Here is a 24716-nt window from a genome sequence, read left to right as displayed (position 1 = left end):
TCAGAATCCCCCACTTACTATTTTGGGCTAATTACTTACCCTTTGAGTCTTATTTCCTCATTTGTAAGTTGCATTATATAAACCTATTTCTCAGAGTTTTGGTGAGAATCAGAAATAATGGACAAGAGCACCTATCAGGTAATGTTTGTTGAAGGCTTACAGTGCCAGGCATTGAGCTGAGGGGTTTTATAATACCTGGCATATTCTAAGTGCCCAGTGAATAGTAGTTGTCATTGGTGATAGGCTGTAAGTGCTCATGAGAATGGGCTGGCCAAAGCTAGGAGTTTGGTTAGAACAGGCCTGCTGGGCTTTCTAAAGCTGGGCAGTCCAGAAAAGTCAGCAAAAGCAAGGCCAACCTATTAAGGACTCCTGATCCTAGCAGATTGGGTGACTTTAGAATAGAGAATTCTTAAATTTTGGACAAGGTAATGGATTCTATTGGAAATGTAATGAAATCTATGGGGCTCTCTTGTCATGCACTGATATTTGTGTGTATAGTTTCAGGGGGTTCATGGGAAACCTCCTGGAGTCCAGCCATGGGCTCCCTGAAGCTTACCCTTATATTAAAAAATCTTGGGAGGGCGGGTAGCAGGGATGAGGAAGGCAGACTGAACTCTTGGGGAAGCAGTAGTCAGAAATCCAGCGTCCTGTTAAAAGACATTTGAGATCTTTTCTCTCTTTGGATAAGGTAGCTGGACTAAGAGTTCTATAAGGATCCTTCCAGCTTTATTTTTTAAAAAGTTTTGAAATTCTGTGATTCCAAGTGCTAGGGTAGATCTGTGAGTAGGAGGCCTTAGGCCTCATTAGCAGGAAGATAGTTTAATTTACTGCACTCAGGAAAAGAACCTTGTCCTCTCTTCCCAGTGTGGGGTGGACATGAATAGAGCTCCATGGCCTAGGTAGAGAATGAGAGAATGGGAGGCAGGCAACTTCTAATAGATTATTATCCCAGCCAGTCAAGGGAGGGCCCAGGAATCCAGCCCAAGTGGCAGGTCCAACATCCTACCTGCAGTGAGGCTCTGGTAATTCCCAAATACTGCAGACAGAAGCATCTTTTTAAAGGCCAGCAATCTGGACCACTAGAATGCTGAACTTATCACGTGGGGTTGAGTGTGGGCAGCGAGGCTTGTTTAGGGCAAAAAGTTAAGAATGGGCATCACAGAGTTTGCAGTGAGATTGCACCGATGCACTGTAGCCTGGGCAACAAAAGTGAGACTCCATCTCAAAAAAAAAAAAAAGAATGGGTATCAATATGAAAGAAACTAGAAGCGAGATGTGGCTATGGGCTCAGTTCCTGTGGTCCTAAGTCCACTGGCAAGAGCCATACGTGAGAGAGGTTGGAGCTGAGACTGGGTCTCCAGTCATGGTCATAACAGAGCTGGGAATTCTTAGACCTGTTAGCATACCTGAATGATCTCAGTAGGGGCTTCTCAGGATGTGCTGTGAGACCTATGAAAACTGGCTTAACTTCTCTGGAATTTAGTCTCTTCAGCAACTTTAGATAGGGTCAGTACTTTAACAACTGGGTCTCTGAAAAGAAAAGGTCCCGATTTGTAGCATTTGCTAATTTTGGTCATGTAAATACTCTCACCATGGCCAATTTCCAGCTACTAATATGACATACAAGACTTGGAGTTAGGAAGAGATGTGCATCGTCAGCTCAGTAGCTGATAGGAGCTGGCTCCAGCATACCATTTGACAGGGTCTAATGGGCTCCAAGTACTTGGGGCTTTTAGAATGCTGATGTGCTGAATAATTGATTGGGGTAGGGTATTTCTAAAGGATTTGAGTCTTCCACTTGTTAAGCCTTAAGAACTTGGCAGGGAATTACTCTCTTTTTTTTTTAAATCCCATTGCAACTATACTGTGAAATGCGCATGACATCATCTGCTCCTGTCCTCAGCAGGCTTTGAGGAAGTGTGGAGAGGCCTTAATCCTCAGCAGGAACAGGAAGTTGGTTAGACAGAGACTCTGATTGTCACAGCAAATAGCTGAAAAAATTGGCAAGCACTTTAAAAAAAGACAAAGCTAGAGAGTGGTTTTTTTTTTTTATTTGCTTGTTTTAAAGCTTAAAATAACTTTTTTGCTTTAATAACCCATGTGGAGAACATTATTATTCCAGCCTTTTCTTCTTGTCTTCTCCCACCAGTCATTTCTACTTCTGTCAGCAAAAAAAGACCGATTACCAAGAAATATTCATGTGCCAGAGTTATCACTGAAAAGTCTCTTTGAGGTAAGGTGTTTTTTTTTTTTTGAAACTGAGTCTCGCCCTTTCACCCAGGCTGGAGTGCAGTGGCACGATCTCAGCTCACTGCAACCTCCACCTCGCGGTTCAAGCAATTCTCCCTGCTTCAGCCTCCCGAGTAGCTGGGATTACAGGTGCCTACCACAATGCCCGGCTAATTTTTGTATTTTTTGGTAGAGATGGGTTTCACCATGTTGGCCAGGCTGGTCTAGAACTGCCAACCTCAGGTGATCCACCCACTTTGGCCTCCCAAAGTGCTGGGATTACAGGTGTGAGCCACTGCGCCTGGCCTTGTAAGGTGATTTCTGGAAACATAACTTCTTTGTGTCTGGTACTTTCTCCTTCAGCTGCCTTACCACAAATTTGTTATTTATAATAATCAGTAACAGCTAATCCAAGTGTTACTGGTTCCATACTTTATGGGTAAAGGAGTTTGAAGCTTCATATTGATTAGTGACTTCTATAATTTCTCTTGTGTGTTTTTTTCCCCAGAAATACGTTTTCATTGGACTTTATGAGAAGATGGAACAAGTGCCCAAGTTAGTCCAGTGGCTCATCTCCATTGGTGCAAGTGTTGAGACTATAGGACCGTATCCCCTTCATGCCCTCATGCGACTCTGTATCCAAGCCAGTAAGTCTTCTCCCTGTTTTCCACCCTCCAAGCTGCCCTTCCAGCCGAGTTCTGGGACTCTGTTGAGCTCAAGTGAAACTAGAATTAAGCCACTTGAATGCAGACCGTTTGAATATTCAAATGATCTGGTTATTCAAATGAATGAAGCAGCAGGGAAGTCGTATCATTTTTATCTTTCCTGGCACCTAGTAGCTGCAGGAGGTCCAAACAGAAAGGATTCTGTGTTTCTAGACAGATCCTGGCAGGAGGGTGGAGCTCTGGTACCCAAGGAAGGGACTTAGGACGGACAGCTGTTGCTGGGCAAAACTCCCAGGAGACCTGCAGAGTTTCCTCCTTCCGGCATAGGCAGCTTTGGTCTTTTTCTCTAGGTTCATCTTCACTCTAGCCCAGAGGGCTGACGGCTGTGTTGTGGGACACACAACACAGTCCCTTGGCTGGGGGGATCCCAAGTGAGACATGAGCTGTTGCTGATACAGTTTGGTTGTGCTTCTTTTAAAAGACTGCTATTTTCATGAAGTTCTTTTTTAAGCTTTGCCATCTGGTTATAGGATTTAACTTTAAACATATTTTTATTTTATCATTAACACACACATACACACACACACACTTTAGATAGAAGTTTGTTTTTCTTTCCAAGCACACGTGGCATCACTGTGGGACATTCACCCTTAGCATTTTAACGCCAGAAGGGGCCAAGAGAACTTGTCCAGTCTACCTCTTGTAGGCTGTATCGTCTCCCCAGGAATGGGGGAGCAGGAGGTGGCCATGGGCTTGAGGCCTGGGACCCCTGTCTTTGCTGTAGCCAGATTTGTCCTGCTGTTATTCATTTCATATAGTGGGGAATTTATAAGATGTATATATATATTTTTTGAGACTGAGTCTCACTCTATTGCCCAGGCTGGGGGAGTGCAGTGACGTGATATTGGCTCACTGCACTGCAGCCTTTGCCTCCTGGGTTCAGGTGATTCCCCTGCATCAGCCTACCAAGTATCTGAGATTATAGGTGCCCGCCACCACGCCTGGCTAATTTTTGTATTTTTAGTAGAGACGGGGTTTCACCATGTTGGCCAGGCTGGTCTCAATTTTCTGATCTCAAGTGATCCACCCGCCTCAGCCTCCAAAAGTGCTGGGATTACAGGCGTGAGCCCCACCATGCCTGGCCAAGAGATTTTATTCTTACACAGAGATTGGCAGATAAAACATTTAAAAGTAAAGCCTGATTCAAAGCTACTTAATCTAATCCTCCCAGTTTCAAGTGAGGAAACTGGAATGCAGAGAAGTGTGGCTCTGGTTATGAATGTCATGGTTCCCCATTGCGTCTCCTTTTAAGTTAGTTCCTGTGATTGTAGGGGGTATCAGTAAGATTGAGCCTTCAAGTTGGTAAGCTTTAATCCTTCATTTGTTTCTCAGAGAACTCTGACATGGTGACAAATGGGAGTCCAAAGAGTTGGCAGAGGTTTGTGGCTTTCCTAGATATCAGGAACTCCAAGGAAGGAATTGAATATATATGTCCCATGGATAATAATGCAGTAGGGTAATCTCATCAGAGATACTGGCTTGATTATTAAAGTGGAGGCTGTTGCGCCTCACCTAGATCCTCTTTGCCACCAACCCCCTCACCCCCACCTGCTGTCAATGTTAGCTGCTAACAACTCACAGCTGGCCCCTTGGGCAGAGCATTGCTCTTTGTCAACAGAAACCACTTCCCAGAGAGGTTCTCTCTGGACCTTGCCTCTCTCCCTGAGTGCATTCTGTAGCTCTTGATTGACTGACATGGGGATTCAAAAGGCCAGCCCCAGTGCCTCAAGGTGGGTCTAGGCTGTGGTGCATTCCTGCTGCAGAGCTGCTCATGAGGTCAGGCTGGAGTGACCCTACTAGGATTACTACCTTGCTTAGCTGCTTCCCCTACCTGTCCTGCCTCTCTTGCTCTTTCTCGTGCTATCTCTAGCTCAGTCATATGTATAAGAATCCCTATCTCAGGCTTCTAGGGAACCTGACCTACGTTGATTCTGGGTCACTTTCTATAACTCATCCTCTTACTTGACAAACGCCCGTGTCTTCCCACACCTGTTTGCGGTGAGTGGAAACGTATGTTGGATTCCTCATTTGGTTACCTTAGTGTGGTCCATGTTGACTTGCTTTGCTGATTTTCTTTCTTTCTTTTTAATCTATTGCTGCTGCACAAATGAACTTTGCTGACTTTCTGTATGTGGAAAACATTAGTAAGTCATTCTAATTCCCTTCAGGGGAAAACCATCTTTTCCGGTGGTTAATGGATCACAAGCCCGAGTGGAAAGGCCGCATTAACCAGAAGGACGGAGATGGCTGCACTGTCCTGCACGTCGTCGCTGCCCACTCCCCAGGATACCTCGTCAAGCGTGAGTAGTGGCACCTCACTACTCACAGTAGTGACTTCAAGTGTCAGAGGGTGCACTGTGGCTGGCTGGTGTCAGGCTTTGAGGACCCACAACTGCCTTGTTTTACCCATTCTATCCCTAGCTGGTTCAGAGGGCTAAACTTCCCCTTGAACTAAACTTGATTTTGTTTGGTGGGTGGATAAGCTGTATGCAGAAAGAAGGTGAGGTGAGAGAAGGAAGAATTGCTGGGCTTCAAGTGCTCTTTCATCTTGAAATGGCTTCTGTGGGGTTGAATGGTTTCAAGAAAATGGGCTCCTGGCTGCCTTTGTTCCCTCCTTCATCACATGGTTACTCATTTTATTTTATGCCAAATCTGTGTTAGCTGCCAGAGAGGAATTATGAACCGAACTGCACATGGTTCTGCCTTCATGGCACTTAGAATCTAACACAGGGATTGCATCTTCCCTTACCTGCTGGGGCCAGACCGGGCACATGAGGGAGTGAGGCTGGCACATGCGAGGAGAAGCTGGTTCTTCTGACACCAGTGCACCATGTTAGCCTGGGAAGCAGGAAGGCTGTGTTCACTCTTACAGAGCTCTCTGATGTCACTCACTTTTCTTGAAACTCTCAGACCCCTCAGTTTTTGCTTTCTGTTTGGGACAGAGAAGAACATACTATTTCCCATAATGATGATGGACTCTCAGACTCTGTGGAAGGGAGGTGACAGGGAGTGGTGAGGAGCTTGTGCTGCTGCAGCCTGGAGCTGATCATAGGAACCAGGCTGGGCTGTCATCTTCTCATGGCAAGAGATGTTGGACATCTGGATTTTTTTTGAGACGGAGTCTCGCTCTGTCGCCCAGGCTGGAACAGTGGCACCATCTTGGCTCACTGCAACCTCCGCCTCCCGGGTTCAAGCGATTCTCCTGCCTTAGCCTCTCCCGAGTAGTTGGGACTACAGGTGCACACCACCATGCCCAGCTAATTTTTGTAACTTTAGTAGTTATGTTGGCCAGGCTGTTCTTGAACTCCTGACCTCAAGTGATCCACCTGCCTTGGCCTCCCAAAGAACTGGGATATAGGCATGAGCCACCATGCCCGGCCAGAAATCTGGATTTTTAAAAACTGTGAATCTTGTGATTTTTCAGCTGTCTGCTCAGATTTAAACATGCCTGTGAACTAGAATCAGCCTGAAGTCCTCCTTTTGGGGACCTCTGGTCTGGTGGTTACTCGTAGGAAACTGTCCTCCCTTCAGCATCTCTCAGGAGGAGCCCAGCGAGGCTTGTTTCTCTAATGTCATTCCCACTGAACTGGGACCTAGAACCTATATGTAGGGAAACAAAGGAAAAGCATTCTGTGGATTTTTGAGCTTTATTGAAATGTTATTCATATACTATATAATTTACCTGTTTAAAGTGTACAGTTAAATGCTTTTTGATCTATTCAGAGCTGTGCAAGTATCATTACAGTACATTTTAGAACGTTTTTATCCTAAAAAGAAACACTGCATCCGTTAGCAGTCATTCCATTTCCCTCATCCCCAAGCCCTAAGCAACCATCACTTTTTGTCTCTATGGATTTGCCTATTCTGGATATTTCACGTAAGTGGAATCATAGAATATAAGGCCTTTTGTGACTGGCTTCTTTCACCAGCATATTTTCAAGGTTTATCCGTGTTGTAGAATGAATCAATACTTAATTCCCTTTTCTTGCCAAATAATATTCTATTGTATAAATACACCATGTTTTGTTTATTCGTTCTTCAGTTGACGGGTGTTTGAGTTGTTTCCACTTTCCGGCTAGTATGAATAATGCTGCTGTCAATATTTGTGTACAGGGCGTTTGTTTTCATTTTTCCCAGCTAGATACCCAGGAGGAGAATTGCTGGATCATATGGTAACACTATGTTTAACCTTTTGAGGAATTGCCAGACTGTTTCCCAAAGTGGCTGTACCATTTTACAGTCTCACCAGCAGTGTGTGACGATTCTAGCTTCTTCACATCCTAACCCTTGTTATTTATTATCTGTTCTTTCGATGTTCTCTGTGTTTTAGTCCCTTCTTAAAGACAGTGATATTCTGGCAAACAACTAGCTCTTCAAGAGAAAAGCCATGAATTGTAGCATTTCTTGAGTTCCATGGTATAATCAGGGGTGTCTGATCTTTTGGCTTCCCTGGGCCACATTGGAATAAGAATTGTCTTGGGCCACACATAAAATACAGTAATACTAAAGATGGCTGATGAGTTAAAAAAAAAAAAAAAAAAAAAAAAAGAAGGTCCGTGCACAAATCTCATAATGTTTTAAGAAAATTTACAAATTTGTGTGGGCCATGGGTTGGACAAGTGTGGAAATACTCCCATGGTGGCATAATTCATGCTACCAATGTGATGTCATACAACACAGAGTTGGGAAGAGATGTGTGGTAGGACGTTATTATATTTTATTTTTATCATGCAGATACATATTAAGATAGAAGTAGAGAAACCTCATCATAGATAATAGCAAAATATAGTAAAAATTATTAGGAAGTGATGGGTTTTGTTTGTCATATAATTTTTTTAATTATAATTTTTATCAACCAGCTTGCAACATTTCTGGACATTAAACAATTGGCTCTTGTGAACTGATAGGAACTGGGTCTTAGCATACCACTGTGCTAAACCTAACATTAGTCTAGTAATTTATGGTTAAAGAATGTGCCACAACAATCATTGTGCTCTCTTTACATATCTCTACCCTGCAAATCTTCAAGAAAAAATACTTCCTGTCTGACTCTTTGATTTGCCAAAAACACATCTCCAGGTCTCCTGACATGCATGTGGCATAATGGCACGCACTCGTAGTCCCAGCTACTCAGGAGTCTGAGGTAGAAGAATCGCTTGAACCCAGGAGGTGGAGCTTGCAGTGAGCTGAGATTGTGCCACTGCACTCCAGCCTGGGTGACAGAGTGAGACTCCATCTCAAAAAAAAAAAAAAAAAAAAAAACCAAAAAAAAAAAAAAAACAAAAGAAAATAATAAACATAGACAGAAGGAACAAAAATTTTAAATCAACATTAATCAAAGACCATAGTAATACCTGTAGCTGTCAACACCTACCTCAGCCTCCCAAGCAGCTGGGAGTACAGGCACATGCCACTATGCCCGGCTAATTTATTGTATTTTTAGTAGAGATGGGGTTTCAGCATGTTAGCCAGGATGGTCTTGATTTCCTGACCTTGTGGTCTACCTGCCTTGGCCTCCCAAAATGCTGGGAGTACAGGTGTGAGCCACCGCGCCCGGCCATTTTTCTCTTTATTTTTTGTTTTGTACTGTCTTTGAAATCTAGCATGTGTTTCACTCTTTTCACCACATCTCATGCATTTCAAGTGCTCTATAGCCATATGTGGCTTAGACTCTGTATGTGGCTTAGAATAACAATTTTATACTAGTTCTAATACAGAAACCCTAACTTTCTGAAAGTTGGGAGGATAAAATGTGAAGTAAAGAGAGGGCTGGCTGGGTGTGGTGGCTCACACCTGTAATCCTAGCACTTTGGGAGGCTAAGGTGGGAGGATCACTTGAGCCCAGGAGTTTGAGACCAGACTGGGCAACATGGCAAAATTAACTGGGAGTGGTGGTGGGCACCTGTAGTCCTAGTTACTCGGGAGGCTGAGGCAGGAGAATCACTTGAACTTGGGAGGTGGAGGTTGAAGTGAGCTAAGATCACGCCACTGCATTTCAGCCTGTGTGACAGAGCAAGTTCCTGCCTAAAAAAAAAAAAGAAAAAAAAAAAAGGAGGACGTTTTCTTCCTTCATATAGATGTCAACATAGGCTTCCACTATGACCTCCAACGAAAGAGGCTTCTCAGCTCTCACAGGCTCCTTCTCCTTCTTCTGCTTTCTCCCAAACCCTCTTCATCTTCCTCTTTTTCATCAGGGAAAATCTTGTCTCTATTTTTTTAAATGTTTTATTTTGAACTAATTTTAAACTTACAGAAAAGTCGCAAAAATAGTTCAGAGATTTTCTGTACTCCCCTCACCCAGCCTCCTCATAAAGTTATCATGTTATATAATCAAAGTTTAGGCCAGCACAGTGCCTCCTGCCTGTAATCCCAGCACTATGGGAGGCCAAGGTGGGAGGATCACTTGAACCCAGGAGTTTGAGACCAGAGGCAACATAGTGAGATCCTGTCTCTATAAAAATGAACATAAAAAAATTAGCTGGGTGTGGTGGCACAGGCCCGTAGTCCTAGCTACTCAGGAGGCTGAGGCGGGAAGATGGCTTGAGCCCAGGAGTTCGAGGCTGCCGTGAACTACGATCGTGCTGCTGCATTCAGCCTGGTCAATTGACTGAGACCCTGTCTCTAAAAAATAAAATAAAAGCAAAGTGTAATTATCAAAATGAAGAAATTAACACTGATATAATACTGTCCACTAATATACAGACCTCGTATGAGTTTACCAGCTTTTTTTACTAATGTACCTTTTCTGTTCCAGGATCCCACATTGCATTTAGTTTTTGTTTCCTTAGTGTTCTGTAGTCTGTGACCATTCCTCAGTCTTTCCTTGCCTTTTGTTACCTTGACCCTTTCGGAGAGTAGTAGTCAGTTATTTGGTAGACTATCTATCAATTTTTGTTTGTTTGATATTCTGTTATGACTGGAATGAAGTTACGTGTTTTTGGTAACAATATTACAGAAACGATTTTGTGTCCTCAGTGAATCGTACCAAGGGGTTCATGATGTCAATAATTCTTATATTAACCTCGGTTATTGGTCAAGGTGTGATGTTGGAGCTTCTCCACTCTAAAATTACTATCTTTTCTTTTGTAGTTAATGAGTATCTTGGAGGGGATACTTTGAAACTGTGCACATACCTTGTTTCTCCTCAAACTTCTGCCCACTAATTTTTTTATCCATTGGTAGATCTTGACAGCTACAGATATTACTATGGTCTTTGATTAATGTTGATTTAAAGTTTTTCTTCTTTCTGTCTCCATTTATTGTTTGAAATATTTTCTTCCCCCTTCCCCCGCCGAGACAGAGTCTCGCTCTGTATCCAGGCTGGAGTGCAGTGGTGCAATCTGGGCTCGCTGCAACCTCTGCCTCCTGGGTTCAAGCGATTCTCCTGCCTCAGCCTCCCGAGTAGCTGGGATTACAGGTGCATGCCACCACGCTCAGCTAATTTTTATATTTTTAGTAGAGATGGGGTTTCACCATGTAGGCCAGGATGGTCTCGATCTCTTGACCTCAGGCGATTCACCCACCTGGGCCTCCCAAAGTGCTGGGATCACAGGCGTGAGCTACCACTCCCACCCTATTTCTTGGAATTCTTCTGTAATGAAGAGCTGTTCCTTCTCCCTGTATATTCAATTATTTAATGATTTCAGTATGGACTCGGATATTTATTTTATTCTATGGGATAAAATCCAATGCTATGATTATTTATTTTGTTGCTAACATTGCTCCAGCTTTAGCCATAAGGCATTCTTCAGACTGGCCCCTGTGTTCCTTTAAAAAGTCCCCATCTTTATTTGAGCACTTCCTTACTTTCAGACACCACAAGGTGTTCCACGTTCATATTGCGTGTTCCCTGTCCCAGCCCTGGAATCATCCACTTCTCTAAGGATCCCTGGTTCCTATCGGAGCATGTTAGAGGATACAAGATCTGGTACTAGGTATGCCATTGCTAAGTGGAGTGTCATTGTTTCTAGGACTTCTCGGCAGATAAGAGCTAGGACATACGTGTATGTGCACTAACTGATGAAGTAGTATATAATCACATGTAGGATCTATATAATACAGATGTACATCAATAATACAGTTGTAGATCTGTATTATTGTATCTCTCTGTGTATGTCTATGTTAAAAACCATGAGTTTATACTGATACCTCTGATTCCAGTCCAAACACCATGATCATTCAGCCTTTTTTATTTGTAACATTGTTCATCTACAATATATTTATACTTACTCAGTTTATGAGTTTCAGACTAGGTAACCCATAATACCTCTGTGAGAAACACATTTACTGACTAGATTTATATTCATTTTATGTTCATTTATATTCAGCGTTTTTTGTCTTTAGCCTTTGAGCATCCTGTTAAGATACTGGTAGTTCTTTTCTTTCCCACCCCCTTTACTATGGTTTTGTTAGTAATTTGTAGAACACTCAGACTCATTTTTTTAGTGATTGTGTTCCATTTTTGGATTCGCCCCACATCCTGATTAATTTTGTTTATAGTTTGGGTATATGAAGGGCCTGTGAAATATTACCATCATTCTAGGAGTCAGAACTTAACAAAAGATAAACTTAGAGAAATGTCACTTCCTTCTCATCCTTGCTCCCCGGCCATTTCCATTTCCTCTTCCTTTCTGCCCCCTGCCCATCCAGTCTTATAGATTATCAGTTTCTTTAATTTCAGGCCTATTCTTTCTGGATTTCTTTTGCAGCAATGAGCACACACATGCTATTTTCTTATACCTCCTTTTTTTTTTTTCGTGAAGAGTTTCGTTGTGTAGTTACTTTTTGGCACTTTTTCTTTCTTCTCTTTTCTTTTCTCTGTGTGTGTGTGTGTGTGTGTGTGTGTGTGTGTGTTTTAAGACAGGGTCTTACTCTGTCACCCAGTCTGGAATGCAGAGGTGCAGTCTTGGCTCACTGCAGCCTCACGCACCCAAGCTCAAGCGATCCTCCCACCTCAGCCTCCTGAGGAGCAAAGACTAGATATGTGCTACCATGCCTGGCTATTTTTTTGTTGTTATTGGTAGAGACAGAGTTTTGCCATGTTTTCCAGGTTGGTCTCAAACTCCTGGGCTCAAGTGATCTGCCTGCCTTGGTGTCACAAAATGCTGAGATTACAGGCATGAGCCATTGCACCTCACCTGATTTTTTTCACTGAGAGTGTGTCCTGGAAACCACTCCATATTAATTCATATGTATAAATGCATATGTAGTTTTGTTAGATAATATCAACTTTTCATCCAGGAGAGGGTTGTACCAATTTGAGTTACCACCAACAATGTGTGAGGGTGCTTCTCTCACAACAGTCTCACCAATAGAATTTGTTGTCTTATTTTAAAAAGTTTTCTGATCCCATAGGTGAGAATTGTTCTTTTCAGTATAGTTTTAATTTGCATTTCTCTAAGTGTGAGGTTGCACTTTTAAGAATGTGTTTAAGAATCATTTAATACTATGAATTATATATATGTTCATATCTCTTTCCCATTTTCTATATGGTTTTTGGTCCTTTGTCCTCAATTTTTAGGAATTCTTTGCTCATTAGCTTTTGTCCGTGGTATATATTGCAATTATTTTCTCCTAGTTTGTCAGTTGTCTTCTGACTTTGGTGTTTTTTGTCATGCAATTTGTTTTTCTTTTTATATAGTCAAATTTATCAATCTATTGTTTATTGCCCCCAGATTTGGAGTTACAAAGTCTTTCCTTACACCAAAGTTAAAGAAGAACTCACCCGTATTGTCTTCAGGTGCCTGTAGTGTTTCATTTTTTTACATTTAGATTCTTGGTCCATTGTAGTTTATTGTAAGAATGTAGCTTTACTTTCTTCCAAATGATTACCTATTTGTCTCTGTACTATTTATTTAAAAGTCTGTCTTAACCTCAGTAATTTGAGATGCTACTAATGCTGAACTTTCTGTTTTATTCTATTTATCTCTTTGCCTATTCATGTGTTATAGGCGTCTTTGAATCACCTTTCTAAAAACCAGTTTAAAAATTTTCAGTACACTTTATACCCACCAGGATGACTAAAATAAAAAAAGATAACAAATGTTGACAAGGAAATGGAAAACTTGGATCCTTCATGCATTGCTGGTGGGTAAGAAAAACGCTGCATCTGCTTTGGAAAACAGTTTGACAGTTGCTCAGAAAGTTAAACAGTTACCATAAGACCAAATATGTCGCTCATAGGTATATACCAGAAAAAATGTAAACATGCCCAAATAAGAACTTATACATGGTTATTCATGCCAGCATTATTCATAATAGCCAGAAAAGTGGATACAACCCAAATCTCTGTCAACTGAGGAATGGATAAACAAAATATGCCATATCCATGCAAGGGAATATTATTCAACCATAAAAAGGAAGTACTGATACATGCAACAACACGGACGAACCTTGCAAGCGTTATGCTAGGTGAAAGAAGCAGACAAAAAAGACCACATGTTATGTGATTTCGTTGATATGAAATGTCCAGAATAAGGAAATCCTAGAGACAGAAAGTAGATTACTGGTTGCCAGGGGTTGGGGAAGGGGGGAGTAGAGAACAACTTAACGTGTATGAGACTTATTTTAGGGGTGATGAAAATGTTCTGGAATTGGATAGTGGTGATGGTTGTACAACTTCATAAATATACTAAAACTAATTAAATTATACAGTTTATATTTATTGAGAGAGATTCTCCTTCTGTCGCCCAGGCTGGAGTGCAGTGATGTGATCTTGGCTTACTGTAATCTCTGCCTCCTGGGTTCAAGTGATTCTCCTGCTTCAGCCTCCCAAGTAGCTGGGACTACAGACATGTGCCACCATGCCTGGCTAATTTTTTTTTTTTTTTTTTGCGATGGAGTCTCGCTCGCTCTGTCACCCAGGTGGAGTGCAGTGGTGTGATCCCTGCTCACTGTAAACTCCGCCTCCCGGGTTCATGCCATTCTCCTGCCTCAGCCTCCTGAGTAGCTGGGACTACAGGCACATGCCACCATGCCTGGCTAATTTTTGTATTTTTAGTAGAGATTATGTTTCACCGTGTTGGCCAGATTGGTCTTGGACTCCTGAGCTCAGGTGATCTGCCTGCCTCGGCCTCCCAAAGTGCTGGGATTACCGGCATGAGCCACCACACCCGGGCAAATAATACACTTTAAAAGAATGGATTTTTTGTTATATGAGCTGTATCTCAACTGAAAAAATATTTTAAAGGGGGAAAATATTGAAAGTTCATGCTTTTGATAAAAAAAAGTTCATTGGATCTGGCTTGAGCTTAAGGTGCACAGGGTTGGAGATGCCACAGACCCATGACCCAGAACTGCTGAGAGGCAGTGAATAGTGGCTCTTCAAGTGTGCAATAAGAAAAGGGCCTCCAATCAAGCTACATTGCAAACAAGGGGAAAAAAACAGAAAGGAAAGAGTAAAAACGTTAGAGAATTTGTGGTGGAAAAAGTAGTAGATTGATACGTAGTGAAAGGGAAAGTGGCTATTTCTTCAAGTGGAAGGAATTTACAGATGCTACAGACCTGCAGATGGAAGAACATCGTGAAACAATGCTTGGTTACCTGAAGAAAATTTAGATTCTCCAGAGTTAATTGAAGCATTTATTAATTCCCAAATTAAGTAAAGAAAAGAAATTACAAAATACTGTATCTCACAGTAAATCTGATGACAGCGAATCCAAGAAGGAAAAAGATGCTGCTGAGAAACCAAGAGGGCTTGCTAGAGGTCTTAATCCTGAAAGAATAATTGGTGCCACAGACAGCAATGGAGAATCGATATTTCTCATGAGACGGAAAGATTCAAATGAGGCCAACTTGATGCTGGCAAAAGAGAAAAGTGTGGATTTTTCTTAAATTGTAATTGCTTTTTATGAAGAAAGACTAACTTGGCATTCTTGTCCAGAAGATGATGATGATGATGATGATGATGATGATGATGATGATGATGATGATGTGTGTGTGTATAATATAAAATATAAAATCTGGGTCTTGGTTTTTCATTTACTAGTGTGAAGAAATAACTACATTGTAATGAAAATCAAGTTTGATATGTTCATTTTCAAATGGTGTTGGGAGAGTTGTTGGGGTTGTTGTTGTTTTTTTTCATCAATAGCACTGGTTACTTTGAACAAAGAAACAAAAGCTCTCTGTAGTTGCTTCCTTTATCAGTAAAGAGCATTCGATACCATGGTATATTATTTCCTCTGCAGTAGAGAACAGATTTTCTAAATGTTGGGGGAAATTCTCATAGTCATTAATCATAACTTGGCTTCTCGTAAGCCTGAGGATCATTCTGGTTGTTTTGTTTTGTGTATGTATATGTAAATGGTTTTCTTTCTTTTTCTTTAAACAATTGCCAAAACAAAAGTCACAGGGAAGCCCATGCTTCTAATATGCAATCATTCTGAGCAACCCAAGGGATAAGTCACTTCCAGGTAAATTGAAAATTTTCCTGAAGCCATGTGTATCAAGTGAAATAAATGATTCTAATTAGTCAGGCAATTTAAATTGATAATTTAAAAGCATTTATATCTAAAAATGCAATGGTTTGTTAGCAAAATTCCTTAAAGAAAAATTTTATTATTGCCAACAACCCAGCAGCCTCCCTATCCAGGATGAGGAAACTAGGAAAATCCTAGTACGTTTTAATTAAACAAGACAGTTAAATGGGCATTTAAAAAGATTCTTTTAGTGAGCCATTTTTTTTCTTTCTTTTTTGTTTTGAACTTTTATTTTAGGTTCAGGGGGGTACATATGTAGGTTTATTATATAGGTAAACTGCATGTCATAGCGGTTTTGTGTACAGATCATTTCATCACCTGGGTAGTAAGTATAGTAGCTGATAAGTGGTTTTTTTTGATCCTCTCCTTCCTTACACCTTACACTCTCAAGTGGGCCCTAGTGTCTGTTGTTTCCCTCCTGGTATCCATGTATTCTAGTTGTGTAGCCCTCACTTACAGGTAAGAACATGTAAGTTGAAATCCCTGTTGCTACATTGACTAAAAGGTCATGATTCATGGAATATCTAAGATGTGGCTCATGGAAACTAATCAGATGGTTAGAGATGTTGGCAGTTTAGGACCTGCAGCTGTAAATGAGTGAACAAACTCTTGTAATCTAATCCAGTGGTCCCCAACCTTTTTGGCACCAGGGACTGGTTTTGTGCAAGACAATTTTTGCACAGATGGTGGGGTGTAGTTGGGGGTGGGAGAAGAGGATAGTTTTGGGATGAAATTGTTCCACCTGAGATTACCAGGCATTAGTTAGATTCTCAAGAGTGGCAATATAGATCCTAGATGCCTCACATGCGCAGTTCACAATAGGGTTTGCACTCCTACAAGAATCCAATGCTGCTACTGATCTGACAGGAGGTGGAGCTCAGGTGGTGATGCTCGCTCTCCTCCACACACCTCCTACCGTGAGGCCCGCTTCCTAACAGGCCACTGACCAGCACCTGTCTACAGCTGGGGGGTTGGGGACCCCGATCTAAACTATTGACTCGCATGTTTTTTCTTTACCTCAACTCATTCCTCACATGTACGCTCAGTCTTTTCAGTATTTGTTTTACTTGTTCAGCAGAAGCCAGGAAAAACAACTTGGTATTAATCAGAATGTTATCCAACTGTATATCGTTTATTACTTAAAATACTGGTGAACGATGGTCAATACATAGTTTCATAGTTTTAAACTCCTTTAAACAATTCAGACACTTCCAAAGAATGTGATAAAAAGTAAATCTCTTTCTACAAAATCAACTACTAAAACATTTTTTTGTGAGTTTTGCCAGTAATGTATTTTTATAATGCCAGTATTTTCCCTTTTAAATATAAATGTAGGTACGCTCTACATTCTGTTCAGCAACAATGTATCTTAGTCATCTTTCCCTAATAGTATCGGCATGGCAGTTTCATTTTTTTAACAGCTCACACTGATAGATGGTTAAATGTATTTTAGTTCATTTTGCAATTGAAAACAATGCTTGGAGACCATTCTTTTTTACGTATATGTTTGTGAATCAGTGGGGTTGTATCTATAGGATGATTTCCTAGTTAAGAAGTTGCTTGTTTGAAGGAATTGTACATGCTATTTATTTGGATATATTTTTATTTTATTTGAATTTTAAATATATTAAAAAATCAAAAGGTACAAAATGTATACATCAAGGGTCTCTATTCTTCTCTGTCCATTAGGCACCAAGGAATGAATGTTACTAATATCTTAGATTTTTTTTCTGCAAATATTTTATGATGTACAAGTAAAAGCGTATATGTTTAAGATGTGCTAGCATATTGGTATGTATTTGGATTTTGAAAGCTATTGATAACTTAAACCCCAGAAATGTTGCCTGAACACTGAGTTTATTATCTCCTTCTTAAGTATTTTTTGGTACATACAGAATCAAGAACTCTCCAGATTATTTAAGTTGGCCTAAATTTTAAACCCATTTGAAAAAATTGCAGCATCAGTTGGGCCTTAGAAATCTTCAGCTTTGTTTGTAGTTTGGTGGGTGCTTGTTGTTACAATGGTCTCTTTGGCTCTGGTGCATACAGATTTGAGAGGCCCAGGACGGCAGGGGCTCAGGAACTCACCAGAGCAGGGCAGCAGCAGAACCCAAGTCTAGATATGGTTAGCTCCTAAAATTGAAGAAGTGAGGTTGGATCATTGCATGTGTCTTGGTTAGAAGCTACATTCAAACTGGTTTAGGCAAGAAAGAGAATTTATTGTCTCATATGACTGAAGACTCCAGAGTTTGATTCAGTTGCTCGCTCCAAAGCTGTCTTCAAGAGTCTGTCTTGCCTCTTAGTCCTTTGTGTGAAGAAATAATTACGTTCTAATGAAAATCAAGTTTGATATGTTCATTTTGAAAGTGTTGTTGGGAGAGTTGTTGCGTTTGTTTGTTTTCATCAATAGCGGTTTGTGGTTATTTCTTCTTTCTGTTAGTTTCGTTTTTAGACAGGCTGCCTTTCAGTTAAGGCCACCAGAACCTTCAGGCTTACTTTCTGCCAATTTGTCAATCTCAGTCAAAGAGGATGCCTCCTCCCAATAGTTCAGTACAAGTCCTCCTAGTGTGTCCTAGTGACCTGACTTTGGTCACATGTCCTCTATGAACCAATGAATCACTAGAGCCAGAAGAATGGAATGATCTGATTGGTAAGGCCCTGGCCAGGATTTAGCCCCTGGAAGAGGGTATGGGACAGAGCCAGAAGAACAGAATGATCTGAGTGGCCAGATCCTGGTTAAGTGTTAGCCCCTGGACCTGGGCGTTGGTGAAGTGGTAGAGAATGTGGTTGTCACAGGGGTGTGTGTCTGTCTTTCTGGTGTTCACACCATCAAATCAGGTAAGGCTGAGAGAGAGGAGGTGCTTTCTCAAAGGAAAACTGGGTGGTTCTCAGAAAAAGGGAGAATGGATACTGACGAGACAAAAAAATAAGTCTAATTTGTTGGCGGTTTTCAAATTTTGCTTCCTTATCCCCTTAAAGAATTTTGAAAATCTGTGTACCTCTCTGTAGGTATTTAAGTTGATATGTGGAATTTTGTATAATTTTGTACACATGGATATTTTAAAATAAAACTGTTAATTCACTTCTTTACTTGTATTTAATAGAATGGAAATGACGTCCTTCCAACGTTTCTGTGATTGTAAGGCTGTAAGCGTTACTTTTTTTCTGGATTGAATTATTACTAATTATCAATATGAAGCTTATCAAAACAACATAAATATAGTAAAATTTCTATAATTGTTAAACATAAAAATAAAATTCTGGGGGGAAGTAGGTAAGGATAGATTATGTAGTGCCTTTTAAAAGAGGTTTTGCAGGTATCAGTTAGTTTTAATTGTCCTTTGGGTTGATACCTTGGAGGTGAGGAGTTTTTAACCTCCTTTGGGGCAGTATATTATAGTTATGCTGTGTCACCATACACTTAGGGGCTTGAAACAACACCCGTTTATTAGCCCACAGTTCTCTAGGTCAGTAAAGTGACATGATGTGACTGAGTTTTCTGCTCAGTGTCTTGCAAGGCTGAAGGTGTTGGCTTTGACTGTGTTCTCATCTGGAGTTCTGGGCCGTCTTTTAAGCTCACATGGTTGTGGAAGAATCCAGTTCTTTGCCATTGTCGATTGAGATCCCAGTTTCTCTGCTGGTTACTAGCTACAGGCTGCTCTGGTTATTAGCCAGAGGCTGCTCTTGGCTTCTGCAGGCCACACACATTCCTTGTCCTGTCTCCTGTATCTTCAAAACCAGCAGAGGAGAATTTCTTGTGCATCAAATCCCTCTCATACTCTGAATCTCTGACCTCTAGAACTTTAACCTTTAGGACTCATGTGATTAGGTCAGGCCTCTTTGGATAATCTCCCTATATTAAGGTAAACTGATTTGGGACCTTTGTTTCATTTGCAAAGTTTCATTACAGCAGGACCTAGGCTAGTATTTGATTGAGTAACTGGGAAAAGGTGTGGATGCACAGCAGGTCAGAAATCTTGGGGGCTTAGAATTCTGCCTACCACAGTGAGATTTTCGATGGGCAGGAAATATGACTTAATGTTTTTTTTTTTTTTTTTTGTAAAAGTGGGAGAAGGGCAGTTGCCTTCTCAGGAGGTGAATTTTAGGAAAGCTTACATATGGAAGTTGGAGATTAGGCATTGATTCATTTAACTTTCTGTGCCCATTTAAGCCTGTGTACCCCCAGGGATATACCTGTTTCATTCTGCAAACGGTTGCATCTGTGACCACAGACATACCTTGATGCTTGGCAAATAGATACATCAGAGCAGCAAATGGAGTTGGCATCCAGGGAGTTGGGGCTAGGAGGGTGGTAACAGTGACAACAAAACAGCCCCTGATGCCAAAGCAATCACTGCTTTCATGTCCTGTCTCCAGGCAGACTTTTCTCCTGGAAGAATATTTTGTTTCCTCTCTAGGGAATAAAGAAATCTGAAGTCACAGCTTGATGTTATCCTTACAGCTGTAACTGTTGCCTAGTAACAAGATTCCCCCTCTCCTTGCTTGTTACCAAGGAGAGGGGAGAAAGGTAGAGAGAAGCGCACTTCTGAACCTCTTGAAAGCTATTGTCCTTCCCACTCTCCACAGAACTCCTTGCTTCAGGGAGTTGGGTGGACTACCTGAGGCTAGCAGTTGAGGCTCCACAAACAGAGGACCCTAGTCCTTTTGCCCTGGGCTGCTTGGGAGGAGATTGAGAAGAAGAGCACTCATGGGGACATCTTATGGTAGGAACCACGACAAACCCCCCTTCTCATTTTGGCCTGCCCTAGGACAAACAGAGGATGTGCAGATGCTCCTGCGCTTTGGGGCAGATCCCACTTTGCTGGATCGACAGTCTCGGTCTGTTGTGGATGTCCTGAAGAGGAATAAGAACTTCAAAGCCATCGAGAAAATCAACAGTCACTTGGAAAAGCTAGCTACGTGTTCTAAGGACCTATCAGGTACAGCTTCCAGTGTATTAACTTTTGGGGGGCATAAAACTGGTTCTGTGACATTAGATACAAATCCGTTTATCTCTTTTTGGTATATATATGGAAGTGAGACCTACCAATCTTTGGAAAACTTGTTTGCTTTTTTTTTTTTTTTAAAGGTAGAATGAGACAGCTCTTATTTAGAGAGATGCTATGACATTCTGGGAACTTTTCCAAGTCCACCTTTGGACAGTGTGGGTGATTTTTTTTTTTCCCATGCATGTACACAGCAAAAAAAGGAAAAAAATTAGAATATGAGATAACAAAAATGAAGTCTATTCCTTAGAAACAATTATGGCCAACAATTTAAAATACGCATATGTCTTTATTTCTTGGTTTATCAATTTTGGACAGCATCTGCTGACAAGACCACATAAAAGATGAAGTGCTTGGCTGTGTCAGTCCCATTTGTTGGGTTTCGTCTAGTAATGCTATTTGTATTATTTATATTCTATTTCTTAACTCTTGAGATTTTCATGCTTCATCTACAGATTGCTTCTAAAAATTGCAAATTAGTGAATGACATTTTCATGGTAGTAAGATTATGTAAATGTTACTTTTTCTACAACTAGTAGCATGGGCAGACCCATAGAAAGGAATCACCAAATGTCCTGAAAACTTTGCTCTTTAAATGTGATACTCTTTAAGCCTCTCAGTTTAACGAAACATGTATATATTTTTATACTTCTTATAGTTCTAACACTCATACATGACTCCTATGGTACTGTTATCCACATAGATTTCCTCCTTGATATGTTGGAGTACTTGGTCAAGTAAGTTTTTCATGGAGGAGGCATAGATAGTAGACTTACAGAATTTTTGAAAATGTCTTTCTTTTATCCTCATATTGATGGATAATTTGTCTGAATATAGGCATTGTTATTTCATCAATAGTAAGTTACACTCCCTGCCTTCCCGCCTGCCAAATTTTAACTTCTTTGAAATGGGAATGTGTTTTATAATCAGTGATATGTCATAGTTTAATGGCAGCCTTTTCTGTTTTGTTCATCAGTATTTATGCTGTCTTAGTTTTATGAAATATACTGTAAAACCTTGTTCCTCATAACTTTGTATAAATTATTTCATTATCTTCTAGCCCCCACTACTACTGATAGAAGTCTGATGTCAGTCTCATTTTTTCCCCCTCTAGAATTTTCTCTGTCCTTGGAGTCCTGAAATTTCCCTATATGTATCTAGATGTGAGTCCTTCCTCATTCTTCCGGCTTGGCACCTGTTGGCCCCTTGCGTTCTGTTTTCTTAGCCCAGAGGAATTATCTTCTATTATTTTGTTCCCATCCAAGTCTCTTTTTCTCTTTGCCACTGCTATTAAATGGATGAGCTTCTTGAATTTATAATATATGTCTCTGTACCTTTCCCTACCACTCTCTATCTCCTTTTCTCTTCCCAGATCTTTAAATTCGTCTAAAGCTTCTACTTTTATAATTCATCTTGTCCATCACTGCATTTTTTAATTTGGAAAATTATAGTTTTAATTTTGAGAACTCTTTGTGTTCTGATTGTTTCTTATCTATAGAAGCTTATTCATGTTTTATATTTGCCACATCTTCTTGAATTGCATTTAAAAAAGCAAATAACTTTTTAAAAAAACTTTCTCCTTTCTTCCCTGAATTATTAATGTTACTTTTGGGGTTAGTTGACTCATTTTCTTTTTTTTTGAGATGGAGTCTTGCTCTGTTGCCCAGACTGGGGTGCAGTGATCCGATCTCAGCTCACTGCAACCTCCCATCTCCCAGGTTCAAGCGATTCTCCTGCCTCAGCCTCCTGAGTCACTGGGATTACAGGTGCGCACCACCACACCCGGCTACTTTTTGTATTTTTAGTAGAGACTGGGTTTTGCCATGTTGACCAGACTGATCTTGAACTCCTGACCTCAAGTAATCCATCTGCCTCGGCCTCCCAAAGTGCTGGGATTACTTAAAGGCGTGAGCCACCGTACCTGACCTGACTCATTTTCTTGCTTCTCTTTTGTGCTATTCCTTTTCCCTAATTATCTTCTGATCTTTGGATGGTTTGTATTTATGATTGAAGGACTAGATTGATTAATACTTAATAGTTGGTTAGCATGCATTTCCTGCAGTTATTTAAATGTGCTTCCCTAGAAACACTCCCTCCCTTGAATGTGCAAGTGGGCAGCAAATTGCAGGCAACCTGAAGAGGGCATATGTTGGGGTCGGAGATAGTCTGTCAGGCTGTAGATGATTGCAATTGCCGGAGTGAGAAAAGTTTTATGTGAGGGAGATTAAAGCTGCTTTTTAAAACACTTCTCCCTCAACTCCATTTCCCCATTTATGTTTTAATTTTTAATTATTTATTTTAAAGGTGTCATTTCTATGAGACTGTGAGAACAGGAGAGAGGGGTAGAGCCCTCTTTTTTTCCCCCCTCTTCATGGGTGTTCTTGCAAAGCTTTGACATACCGTGTTTAGTTTTTAAATGACCTCCTGTTTTTAGGAATACTAATTTATTCTGTGAGGTAGTATAATGAATAGATTACTGTGGAATGCTTTTTGAGAGCTTATGCATATCATCTCAGTTTCAGAATGGTTTCCATGATTTGAGAAACTGCAAGTAGCCAAACAGGTCAGTAAATTTTCAGATTTTAAAATAACAGCAAAAGAAGAACTACTACTTAGTGGTAGAAAATGGCTGACTTGTTTGCAACATATATATGTATATATTTATCTGTATATATATATATTTTAAGAGACAGAGTTTCGCTCTTGTTGCCCAGGCTGGAGTGCAGTGGTGCGATCTTGGCTCACTGCAACCTCTGCCTTCTGGGTTCAAGTGTTTCTCCTGCCTCAGCCTCCTGAGTAGCTGGAATTACAGGTGTATACCATCACACCCGGCTAATTTTTGTATTATTAGTAGAGACGGGGTTTCAGCATGTTCGCCAGGCTGGTCTTGATCTCTTGATCTCAGGTGATTGCCCGCCTCGGGCTCCCAAAGTGCTGGGATTACAGATGTGAGTCACTGTGCTGGCCTGCAAATTTTATCTTCTATTAATTTTAATCTCAGTTCTTAGAATACTGTGTATGTTCTATTTAGTGTTAAAGTCTTTGACCTAAGTCATTCGTGTTGGTTTAGTTTTTAAGGTTTTAGGTTTTTTTTTTTTTAGTTTCCTTGTTTAATACAATCCTTGAATATCTGTTTATCCTAAAAATGCTTTGTCTTCTGAGGCAAGGTTCTTGCTCTCGCTTCTCTTCTCTCTCCTTCACCAGTTAAATGTGACCCGGGTTTGGAACCAAGAGAAAAGACTTAGTAGAATCTCAGTGTGTCCCCTTTTCACTCATTAGAATTCACCTGTACTTGCTTGGCAGAAAAGCATGCATGAGAGGACTGTGCATTGTTCCAGGCTTGCCATTTGGCTCACCAGGTAGCCTGTGATTGTAGTGGATGCAGTCAAGCCTAAAGCCTTCCATACTCAATGGTAAACTTGTTGGATGTTTGATTTCTGTAAAGTTTTCCAGACCATTGGTCACAAAGATTTTCTTGCTGTGCTAGAGGAATATTGAAAGACTATAGAGAAATGTGAGTGAAAGGTAGTAAAATAAAATCTATAAAGAGGATAAGTTAATCAGGAAGGGCTGGCAAGGTGGAGTCGTATATTTCCCAAAGTATTCTAGGCAGTGGAACTCTTTTTTTTTTGAGACAGAATTTTGTTCTTGTTGCCTAGGCTGGAGTGCAATGGCAGAATCTCTGCTCACTGCAACCTCCGTCTCCTGGGTCCAAGTGATTCTCCTGCCTCAGCCTCCCATGTAGCTGGGATTACAGGCATGCACCACCATACCTGGCTAATTTTGTATTTTTTGCAGAGATGGGATTTCACTGTGTTGGTCAGGCTGGTCTCCAACTCCTGACCTCAGGTGATCCACTCACTTCAGCCTCCTATAGTGCTGCGATTACAGGCATGAGCCGTGGCTCCTGGCCCAGCAGTAGAACTCATGGAGAAGCCTAAAGCCTATGTGAACTCCATAGGTGATGATCTTCAAATGAAATTATATACTGAATATCACTATTCCTTTATACATCCAGAGAGTTGTACAGAGTTACATGCATACATTTTGTTTCTAAGATTTTACCAATGGCACAAAGTTTAAAGCCCCACTAAGCGGGGGCTGGGGGATCTTTCTAGACCATGTCCATGAAGTATAATTTTCTTAGATGATGGACATGTCCTACACCTATTTTGTCTGATATGATAGCCACTCATCACATGTGACTGTTGAGCAGTTGAAATGTGTGTGGCTCATGCATCTGAAGAACCAGACATTTAATTTTATTTAATTAACTG

The 24716-nt window shown here is 40.8% G+C and overlaps 1 protein-coding gene and 1 pseudogene across 4 annotated transcripts in view; both read left to right on the top strand.

The window, feature by feature from the left end:
* The window catches only part of TRANK1 (tetratricopeptide repeat and ankyrin repeat containing 1), a 118739-nt gene that overhangs the window by 51664 nt on the left and 42359 nt on the right, over positions 1-24716 (top strand). For all 4 annotated transcript variants that reach the window (XM_077992045.1, XM_002808330.4, XM_077992046.1 and 1 more), the window contains 4 exons: positions 2150-2233; positions 2738-2876; positions 5123-5254; positions 20203-20373. In XM_077992045.1, coding sequence (XP_077848171.1) covers positions 2150-2233; positions 2738-2876; positions 5123-5254; positions 20203-20373 — 526 coding nt within the window. The remainder of the gene's footprint in view (positions 1-2149; positions 2234-2737; positions 2877-5122; positions 5255-20202; positions 20374-24716) is intronic.
* On the top strand, positions 10860-15094 carry LOC144338954 (chromobox protein homolog 3 pseudogene; annotated as a pseudogene).

Source organism: Macaca mulatta, chromosome 2, assembly GCF_049350105.2.
Source record: "Macaca mulatta isolate MMU2019108-1 chromosome 2, T2T-MMU8v2.0, whole genome shotgun sequence".
NCBI lineage: Eukaryota > Metazoa > Chordata > Mammalia > Primates > Cercopithecidae > Macaca > Macaca mulatta.
This window is presented reverse-complemented; position numbering and strand designations above follow the sequence as displayed.